Source organism: Colobus angolensis, unplaced genomic scaffold, assembly GCF_000951035.1.
Source record: "Colobus angolensis palliatus isolate OR3802 unplaced genomic scaffold, Cang.pa_1.0 Scaffold51, whole genome shotgun sequence".
In the NCBI taxonomy this organism is placed as follows: domain Eukaryota; kingdom Metazoa; phylum Chordata; class Mammalia; order Primates; family Cercopithecidae; genus Colobus; species Colobus angolensis.
Genome location: NW_012118599.1, coordinates 4570982 through 4582445, shown reverse-complemented (window position 1 = coordinate 4582445; position 11464 = coordinate 4570982). Strand labels below are relative to the sequence as shown.

General features: G+C 38.5%; 1 protein-coding gene across 3 annotated transcripts in view; it reads left to right on the top strand.

Moving 5' to 3' along the window:
• Positions 1 to 11464, top strand: part of EFHC1 (EF-hand domain (C-terminal) containing 1) — a 131077-nt gene that overhangs the window by 88113 nt on the left and 31500 nt on the right. For 2 of the 3 annotated variants that reach the window (XM_011960234.1, XM_011960236.1), the window contains 2 exons: positions 7835 to 8045; positions 9992 to 10368. In XM_011960234.1, the coding sequence (XP_011815624.1) occupies positions 7835 to 8045; positions 9992 to 10063 (283 nt within the window). In that variant the 3' untranslated portion in view covers positions 10064 to 10368. Of the gene's footprint in view, positions 1 to 7834; positions 8046 to 9991; positions 10369 to 11464 lie in introns of those variants that run through there. The other variant, XM_011960235.1, reaches the window with a different exon arrangement.

Here is an 11464-nt window from a genome sequence, read left to right as displayed (position 1 = left end):
AAAAAAAAAAAAAAAAATTGTCACAACATTAAAAACTTTGATGGTTATGAATGTATAAGAACATGAAAAAATAGTAAAACTAATTTTCACTTAGCACACTGAAATTTAAAACATTGATGACATTAAGAATTAAAGTGTTTTATTGCTTTATAAAAACTTTATCAAAAGCGGTTTGAGCAGCACTTGCCTACTTCTCATTGTATAACTTATGATACGGAGTGAACATCTGTTCTATGCCTTGGTGAATTGTCATATTCCTGTTTAAGATGGATCAACTTCCAACATTTTATGATTTTTGCTTTCAATGTTATATCTCTTAGACTTCTTTTAATGAGAATGAAATACCTCTGAGAGTTCTTTTAATGTGAAGCATTTTACAGGCATCTGGGATATCTTCATTCTTTTCATTAGAACCACCTTTCTCATTTGTGTTGATAGGTTTGCCTTCACCAGTTTCCACTGGCTTCACATCTAGAGTCTCTAGAAAGGCAGCTGTGTTGACATTCCTACAGTCAGCTTTCTCTTCTGTAACTCCGTTTATATTTGACTTGAATTCACTTCTTGCATCTTTGCTGTACTTTCATCCTTATTGGCCAATTCTCTCTTTTCATTATCCATTTTTGTAAAATACAGTTTGTGTATCACTGAGAGACAAGGAGGCAACATAGCTACACACTTCACTGTCTGCGTGAACTATAAAACAAATATACAGTGACCAATCACAAACAGACTTTGAAAGAAGTGATGTAATTGTCACTGATGGTGATATGCATCTGTTTAATTACATTGTGGTTAGTGGACTAAAGTCCTGACAGATAAGTTTGTACTTTATGCAATTACTCATAGTTAATAACTGTGTTGACTGAAATTTGAACCATGTTGTTGGGGGAATGGATTATTTTACTAAATGGTGGTAGTCGAAATTCATGCATCTTGGAACTGTGCAAACAGAAATGCCTTTATATCAAGGAAGACAGACTTGATGGAGGACAGGTGGGCTTCAAAATTAGGGCTCAGCCAGGGAGAGTTAATTGGCTTTTCCCAAGAAAGAATTCCAGGGAGAGCTGGTGCTGTTAAACAGCAACTGTTTTTAAGCAACAGTGTACAGCAGCAGCTAAGGTTCTGATCCTTGTAGAGTAGGGATACCCCCTAGGCATTATGCCCAGAGTAGTAGCTCAAAGGCAGTTCTGCACTCATATTTATACCCACTTTTTATTATATGCACATTAAGGTGCAGTTTATGCAGAAATTTCTAGGAAAAGGGTGGTATCTTCCAGGTGTTCGTGTCATTGCTATGGAAAGGGGTGGTTACTTCCAAATGTTGTCATGGCAATGATAAACTGATATGGAGCACTGGTGGGCATGTCTTACGGAAAGCTGCTTCTGCCCCAGACCTATTTTAGCTAGTCCTCAATTTGGTCCTGTGTCCGAGCCGAGCCTCCAGAGTCGAGTCCCACTTCCAACCTCAGAATGATTCATTATATCAAATGGGGATTTAGCAATATTAAGGGAATTGGGGACCTTGGAGACCTAATGAGGAGTTTCAGTGGAATGGGAAGATGGGGAAAACCTGATGGCAGTAGATTTAAGAGAGAATGGGAGAGAGGAATTCTGGATCAGAGTGGAGACTACTCTTTCGGAGAGGTTTGGTGCAAAAGGACAACAGAGAAATGAGGCAGCAGCTGGCAGAGAAAGTGAAGTCAGGAGAAGGTCTTGTTTTATTTTGTTTTTGCTTTCATTTTAACGTAGAAGAAATAGCATGTTTGTATGTTAATGGGAATGATTCCATAGAGAGGAAAGCATTGATAAGTGTGTGAGAGAGCAGGGAGAATTTCTGGAGTTTGTGAGGGGATGGGGTTTAAGTGGAGGAATTGGCTTCAGATAGAAGCACCAACCATTCACCTAGGGCAGTATTTCTCAAACTTTTGGGTCTCGAGACACCTTTATACCCTTAAAAATTATTGAGGGCCCCAAAGAGTTTTTATGTGTTTATATCTATTGCTATTTAGCATATTAGAAATTGTATCTGAAAAATTTTCAAATATTACTTTATTTTGAAAACAATAAACCCATTTCATGTTAACACAAATAACATAATTTTGTGGAAAAAACCTATATTTTTACAAAGAAAAAATGAGTGAGAAGAGTGATAGTGCTTTATATTTTTGCAAACCTCTTAATGTCTGATAGATAATTTAGTAATAGATAATGACTAGATTTTCATGCGCTTTTGTATTCTGCCTGCTGTGATAGCCTGTGTTGTGTGACCTTTGGAAAACTCCATTGTGTACTTATGGGAAAACAAGAGTAAAAAGATAAATAAATGACTAAGTATTATCACAAGAATAATTTTGACTTCACAGACCCCCAAAGGGTCTTGGGAACCTCCACAGGTCCTGGGATTACTCTTTAAAACCTTGATCTAGGGCAACAGGCAAAAGGCAGGCAGGATATGTGGGTTCAGATGCTAGTAGGTGGGTAGATATTGGAAGGCCCTTGTGATTGTTTCCTGATAGTAGTGCAGTAGAAAGAGTGAGGATAGAGGGAGATGTTGGAGGTTTCAGGAGAGAGGAGAAGTTATGAAATGCTCTTTTTATTGAATATATAAATATCAACAAAATGAATATAAAATAAAATTTAAAACAGCATATATTAGCTACTACTAAGAAAGAAAAAATTTCCAAATATAATCCATATTCACCATTAATTGAAAAATGCATGTTAATTCCAGAGATGTTAAAATGTAAAAAAAAAAAAATTGTCTCATTTCATGGGCATATCTTTAATTAAAAAAAAAATTGCCTCAGGACTTAAACAAATATGATAGCTGTCCAGGAAAGTGGGAGGGTGAACAGACTGCAGAAGCATAGTTTGGTGGTTGACCAGCATTAAAGACCCACTTCATATTCATAGTCATATATTTAATTCTAATACTTCCCAAAAGTTTTTTTCTGTAATTGTCCCTTGTTTATGCAAATACCAGCAGACATTTGAAAGCTTCTTGCTTCAGCATACCGCTAATTAAATAATCTTTAACATTTTTTTAATTGAGTAATTTAAGTTTTTCAAAATGCAGTAATGAGGGAAAGATACCACTGTGACTCTTAGAATATGATATCAATAAAAATAAGGAGAAATTCAAATTTTAGTTTGCCATATGGATATGGTTTATTTGGCCCCACCAAGCTTCATGTTGAAATTTGATCCCCAGTGTTGGAGATGGGCCTCAGGGAAGGTGTCTGGATCCTGAGGGCAGATCCATCATAAATGGCTTGGTGCCATTCTCATAGGAATGAGTTCTCACTTGTAGTTCCCATGAGAACTGTTGTTGAAAAGAGCCTGGCACCACCTACTCTCTCTCGCTCGCCTCTTCTCTTATGTGATCTCTACACATGTCTGCTCTCCTTTCCCTTCCACCATGAAAGGAAGCAGCCTGACATTTTTACCAGAAGCAAATGTTGGTACCATGTTCCTTATATAGTCTTCAGAACTCTGAGCCAAATAAGCCTCTTTTTTTAAAAAAAATAAATTACCAGCCTTAGTTATTTCATAGCAACATAAATGGACTTCGACATGGGTTAAGAGATCCATTGCCATCCTCATTTTGATCCTCACTCTCCCTTTCTTCTCTTGTGATGGGTCCGAGAGATGAGTTAGGGAAAATGCATGGAGATGATAAGAATCCATGGTCACATCTTCTGTGTCTTCTAGCTATTCTGCATTTAGCTCTTGACTCACCCATCTGATAAAGAATCCTGCTCTAAGGAAATGCAGTTACAAATATATTTTGCTACTCATTGCAGAATCATGAAAGGGGATCATGAGTACTTGTCAGACCAGTACTGTTTATGTCAATTGTCAGTTCCAAGATGATGAAATTTGGAGTTGGCCATTTGCTTTCTCTGAGCCAGAAAATTAGAATAATGCATAGGTAACTGAGTATTAACTTCATCTTCAAGGTCTTAAATTCTCTTTGGGTTTGGGGTCCTCATTGCAGTATTTGAACTCAGACTTAAGGACAGCAAATGCACACACTTATGAACCTACCCTCCACAGGAAATCCACGTGTGAATAGCATAGATACATACACATACTTGTTCATATGTATTATTCTTGTTCCATTAACATGCCCTTTTGTGCACTTCAGCTTCAAGAGGACCCTACTCTCTTACTCAATGATCTTTTTAATCTTTTTCTTTTTCACTTCCAGCTACTTTTCCCATGAGAATTGTCCGAATATTCTCATTTTCTTTTCCATTTTCTTTAAGGAAATGGAAGTGATTTGGTTTCAAATATGAGATCAAATGATCCAATGTGGGCTTCATCAGTTTTCTCACCCTTCATCTTAGAATGTTTCTCTACTATCACTCTTCTTCTCTTTACCTTCTTTTGTCAGAGATAAGTAACTCCTCCTATTTCTTCAAATCTAATTCTTCTGTTTTGTGTCTGTAACCACTTCCCTCCTGACTGCTCCAGAATCTTTATGACTTTTTTTAATGACTGCTTCATAAATTTCTTTCTTGAAGGTCATTGATTGTTTCCAAGTATAATGGACTCTTCTCATTTAGTCATTAATTCAACAGATATTTGAGCTTATACCATATACCAAACCTTATATTAAATGCTTAGACAATTATATAAGAGAATAGGGAGCTCATAATCTATTCTCTGAGAGCAAAGGTTGGCAATTTTTTTTCTTTTTTTTTCTTTTTTTAGTGAAGGGACAGGTAGTAAATAGTTTAGGCTTTATGGATCATACCTTCTTTGGCATAACTACTCAACTCTACCCTTACAGCATGAAAGCAGCCATAGACAATATGTAAATGAATAGGAGTGGCTGTATTTCAATAAAATGTTATATATAAAAAATAGGCAGCAGGTTGACTTTGGCCTGGGTGTCATAGTTTGCTGGCCCCTTGATCTAGTGTTCAGTTTTTCTGATCTGCATATAATATTGATTACTCTTTACCACCCCTCTTTTGAAATCCTCTTTTGAGTTCTGGAAACTCAAAGTTTTTGGTAGTCCTAGCTCTCTTAAAGCCTATTCTGTGTGTCTTTCCTACTTCTGTCTACTAGGTTGGCATTTCTCAAGGTCCTGTTTTTTGTCCTCTTGCTTGCCTTCTCTAAACTTTCTAGACATTGCAGTATCTGAATTGCTCTCCTGACCATTCTGCTGAATCTATTTTCAACATGTCTTTGTTCATCTGAGCCACCAGCATCTCCCACTTTGTACAACTAAAAATGAAGCCATTGTCATTTTCATCTTTCTAACTCTTCCTTATTCCTTCTTTTTGCTTATCTGTCTCATTTTCTAAGTGGAGAACTTTGCCAGGATGCTCACAGCAAAGTATTCGAAGAGCACACAGAAAACTGTGACATCCCTCTTACCTCTGGAAGATTAGCCACTCTATAAAACACGTTCACTTTTATGGAAGTTAAGGAAGGTCATTGGAGGACTTGGCACAGAGTCTTCACCCAGCATGTTAGGACCTCCAGCCACCTCTCAGCTGGCAGTCCCTGTTGGACATAACCAGCTGGCCCCTGTGTTTTCTTGTTGACCCATGTGAGCAAAGCTTGCCCTGTAACTTGCAGCTCTTTTCCAGAATGTGCCCTGACTTGGGCTTTGGCAATAAGTAAGGGCTGTAACTTTAACTAGCTCTTCCTTAAACAGTACCACCTGTTGCTATCTATCTGTGAATTTACTCCATCTTACTCAAAGGCAGCACATGCCATGGGCATTTTTCCTGCTGTATAAAGGAGAATGGGAATCTGGCTTCTTCGGGAAAGGGAGAGTTATTGTCTCTTTCCCCAAATGATTGGATGATCACATTTTAACTTTATATGTTTCATGGCTCTAGTTCTTGGAAACACATGGAAGATTGAGGTTTGACTGCTTCCTGCCACTAAAATAGCCTCCTGGTGGTCATTCATAATTTGGTATATATGATTTGAATTACATTAATCAGATAAACATATTCTGCTTCTATAATGAATAATGCCAGAGAGCATTTAGATATTGGGGATTATTACAACAATTTTTATTGTTCTTGGCTTACTACAAAAATAACACATGACCAGCATTTGAAAATTTAGGGAATAAAAATCTAGGTAATAGAAATGGAAATAAGCAAAAATTTTTGAAAATCTTATAACTCAGAGATAACTATTTCTAATATTTTGTCTTTAAAGATGCATGTAAAGTGGAAAATTCTGTAATACTATTTTGCTTTTTTCACTTGATAGTCTATCATGAACCCTTGTGAAATGAAATATTTTAAGACATATATATGAAGGGACCAAGGAAAAGCTTTGCTCCTACCCCATCTTTCATGTACCTACTTCTTACCCTCCACTCCCCATAGGTAACTACCTCTTTCATTGATTTTTTTGAATATCTTTTCAGAGTTTCTTTAAATAATATAAACAACTTTAAGTACATACTCTTATTGCCCCACAACTTTTATAACACAAGGTAACACTCTATACATACATTTATGTCTTGATTTTCTCACTAAAAATATCTTTATACTCTTTCTGCAGCATTTTCAGTGGCTACAGTATTATTCCGTTCCTTTATTGTAGTGTAAATTATTTAATCCCCTATTTTTGGACATTTGGGCTATCTCAAAACAGTCTTATAGATGTATCTTTGCATACAACCCATGATTATTTCCTTAGGATAAATTATTTGAGATTATTTGCTGGACTGTTACTTCATGTTTCCAAATTTTTCCTGAAAGGTTATTCCACTTTATACCTTCCCCAGCAAGACTTGCCAGCAGGTAAAAGGGGGAAATAAGTTAAAAAGAGGTTATTTGCAACAGTGAACTTTAAAAATATTATACACAAGAAAAATAAATACAGAAAAGCAATGGTAGATTGACAGTTTTCAAGTTATGGAAGGAGAGGAATTCAGGGAGAGGTGACTGGGCACAATTGAGAGAATATATTGGAACTGGAGTGGGATGTGAGTGCTAGTCTTGCCGCTGACATGGGATGTGGGATCAGTCACTCAGGTCTTCAGATGTGTTTTCTCATCACTGAAAGAGGGAAGAATGCTTACCGAGTTTATTTGGCCCATTTTGTTCTAAAAGGATTTATGAAGATGAAATATGAGGGAATCTTTCAGCTCTAAACTTTTTAATTTTATAACTGTACCTTCATTTGCAGAGGAAATAAAAATTTAGCCTCTACTTATTATGGTTGTGTTTTGAAGGGTTAGACCGCTGTCTTCCCAACACCCTGTGCTACTATTCTCTCTTAATTTCAGTAAATGCTAAGCCCAAACTTCTCACTCTACCTCACAGAGCAATCTCTTAGCTTCCATAGATAACCTTTCACAAAATTCAGTGTGAATTGGACAGGGAATAATATTAAAAGTATAAAAGGTTGATTGTTGGCTGCAGATCGATATCGATATCTGTATCTATCTATCTATCATCTCTCTCTATATATATATTACTCAGGCATTTAGCTGTAGATGACGAAACATTAATCTGCAACATCAGTAAGAGACAATGATGTGATTTCCACAGATACCAAATTTGGCATGGTGGTGGTATTAGATTTGCCTCCTTGTAGTGCAGTGATTAACAGATGGCAGGAAAGGAGGCTGAGCAAGAAGGGAGGAAATTCAAAAACTGCCCCTAATCAGGCCTTCCTGATGTGGAGGTCAGCTATCGGCCTGTGGGCAAGTGTTCGGTCATTGGTCAGCTCAGTCTCAAAGCTGGGATTAGAAGCTTCCCTGATTTCATCAAGTAAGAACTTTGGTCACCGAGATGAGATTGGTCAAGAATAAATACCACGTGCAGTCATTTCCTTCCTTTCTCTCCAGCAAGCAAACTGAAAAGGATCCAGGCGTGCAGAAATTGGAAGCATTAATAGACACAGTTCAGAAGCAGCTGAAAGATCACTCATGCAAAGACAACATTCGTGAGGCATTTCAAATTTACGACAAGGAAGCTTCAGGATATGTGGACAGAGACATGTTCTTTAAAATCTGTGAATCACTTAACGTCCCAGTGGATGACTCCTTGGTTAAGGAGGTCAGTATGAATTACTCTTCTGAGTTGATTGCAGAGGCTAAGCACTGATCATTCTTTCCTAAAGGTAATTGTATATGTATTTCACTACAGCTGGGACAGATTTAGGATGTTCAGATCAGATCTACTATTCTGTCCTGATTAGGTATTGCCCGTTGATTCTAGCATTGGCATTCTTTTCTAATTGCTGTTGCAGGGCATCTCTTTAAGTGGGCCTGGGGCTGGACAACACAGAGTGGTTAGTAGACCAACATGTCAGGACTGAATAAGAGCAACAGAGATGATCCAGGAGGGGCAGCTACCAAGGGGAGACTCAAAGATAAGTGGATTGAGCAGACTGATTGGCAACCTTTGATATCCTTCACAGCTGATACCTACACTGGCCTATCAGTAGGGTTAGCATGGAAGAGGGCGTGACCACTGTGGGAAGGCTGTGGCATCTGTCAGTAATGGTAGCATGACCAGCAGCAGATGGAGAAAGGGCATGGAAGTTTTCTTCGTTGAATTTTTCTAAGTCAGTTGAAGGGGGACTTTCATGCCTTTTCTTCATTATAAACCCTTTAGCCAGGGTTCCCTTGGAAGTCAGAACAAAGTCCCCCTGAGAAATGCCAAGGACTGTGGCTTATTATCATTGAGACATTCTTACTGATTAAGAATATTGAGGTTCTGTAGGCCCTTTTAAAGATCTTTTAGCCAAAATAGGTGTTCATAATTTAAGAGTCATTTAGGAAAGGGTTTGGTTTAGGGCTAGTGACTAGGTTGGAGACAAGGATTTTTCATAGAAACATTAGCAGGGAGTGAGTAGGAGGGCAGATAGAAGAGTACTTGTTTATGTGGACCAAACACACATTTAGCTCCTCAAATTTTAGGTTGACAGCTTGCCCAACTTTTGATTTTCAAATTCTTCATACTGTCTGATGTGGGAACTGATATGGGAGAGGAATGGCAGTCATTGGCAAGTGCAGCAGGGAAGTGGGGGTGGGACAGATTTGCACATGTCTTATAAAAATCACCACAGAAAATCAGTCTGTTACCAGTCACAGTTGAGTTTCAAGGGACACAGATTGAGCAGTGGCATAACCAGACCCTTCCGTTAGGCTGCGGTAGCAACAGCCTGCTATTTAAAAAGTCTTACTCCTCATGAGCTGAGTAGACAGTCTTTTATTTGAATATAAAAACAACTAAAAGTGCTTTTATAAATATGGATATTAGTTCTGAAATCTTGGGAAGTGTGGCAGACTGCCATGGTTACTACTTGAGACCGTCACTACAACAATTACTACTGTTACTACTTGAGACCGTCATTACAAGAGTTAATGAAGGAGGATGAAAGTAGAAATGAAAACTTAAAAGAAAAGTAACTATTTTAAAGGAAGGGAAAGAAGAGAGCTCCCTGCTTCTAGTGAGCAAAGGCAGCTGCCTGAGCCTCTACACCCCTTCATCTTTATTGGGTAGAAAGAACAGGGAGGAGGAGGTAACAATTGGTCAGTTGCTTAATTGATCATAGGTTCACATTATTGCTAACAGGCTTCAGATGTGCCTAATCACAAGAAACACTTGTGCCTGGGTCGTGACTGCCCTCAGCATTCCTTCTGGGCAGCAGATGCAGTTTGTCAGTTTGCCAACATCCTGCTTTCATGAGAAACAGTTTGCTGTTTACTCATATAGCCTCCAGTGATATACGGAGTTGATCATGACCCTCATTCTTTCAACCTTCAACAGGGAAGGTCATTTACTCCATCCATCTTTGGTTTCATTAAGTGTAAGATGGGGATGATGTCTGTCCTACCTGCCAGGTTCACAGGATCATTTCAGAATCAACTTGAAGATATAAAAATTCTGAACTGATTTACAAAGGCTGGGGATCATTATGTATAAGCGCACTCTGCAGTTGAGCTGACGGAAGCCCTGCGGATCTGTCTCACCTATTCTCTTTGCTCTCTCTGCAGTTAATCAGGATGTGCTCTCATGGAGAAGGCAAGATTAACTACTATAACTTTGTTCGTGCTTTCTCAAACTGACCTGCTGATGAGAAAATGCAAGACAATTTCTGATATTGGAATTATGCTTTGAAATACACCTTACATTCTTCATAAAGGCATTTACAGAGTTCCTGAAGTTTTATTTCTGTTTTGGTTCTTATTTCACTCCTACTGAAGTCAAAACTAAATTGGATCTAATAGGATCGAAGACTGGTGCCTTATTTAGGGCAGTAGGGGTATAGCAATGTCTAATTTTGTGTGTCAAATTGACTTGGCCACAGGGGGCCCAAATATTTCCTTTCTTTCTTTTTTAAAAAATATTTTAAACTTTTTTAGAGATGGGATCTCACTCTGTCATCCAGGCTGGACTGTGGTGGCACTATCCTAGTTCTGTGAAGCCTCAGACTCCTGGGCTCAAGTGATCCTCCTGCTTCAACCTCCCCAGGAGCTGGGACAACAGTCTCAAGCCGCTATGCCCAGCTAATTTTAAAAATTATTTTGTAGAGACAAGGTCTCGCTATGTTGCCTAAGCTTGTCTCAAACTCATGAGCTCCAGAAATTCTACCACCTCAGCCTCCAAAAGTGCTGGAATTATAGGCATGAGCCACTGTGCCCAGCCTCAGATATTTCATTATTCTGGGGGTTTCTGTGAAGGTATTTTTGGATGAGATAAACATTTGAATCAGAAGACTAAGTAAAACAGATAGTCCTCCCTAATGTGGGTGAGCCTCGTCCAATCATTTGAAGACATGAGTAGAATAAAAAGGCTGACCTTCCCCCAGGTAAGAGAATTCCTCTTGCCTGACTGGCTTCAAATTGGGACATCAGCCTTTTCCTGGCTTCAGACACAAATGCAAACATCAGCTGTTGGTCTGGAGCCTGGTGGCCTTCAGACTGGACCTATACCATCAGCTCTCCCAAGTCTTAGGCCTTTGGATTCAGACTGGAATTACACCTTTAGCTCTCCTGGGTCTCCAGCTTGCCAATTTACCCTGCAGATCTTGGGACTTGTAAGCCTTCATAATGGTGTGAGCAATTCCTTATGACTCGTTCTCTCTCTCTCTCTCTCTATATATATATATAATATATACACTTATATATAATATATATATGTATAATATAATATATATACACACACACGCACATGTTTATATGTATATGTGTATATATGCACACATATATGTGTATACATACATCCTATTGGTTCTCTTTCTCTGGATAACCCTAATTCAGATGTAGAATGATCAAGAGCAGGAGGAATGTTAGAATTCTCTAGAAGAATCATCTGGGATGTTGGAATCAGTACGGAGTATCGCTGTTGCTGCTAGTCAGTCAATGGGCCCACCACTACCCATCTGCCCACCCTGATACTGAGGGAAATATACACCCATTTTTCAAACTGTGGTTCTAGGCCCATTAGACCTGCATTAAAAAAAAAAG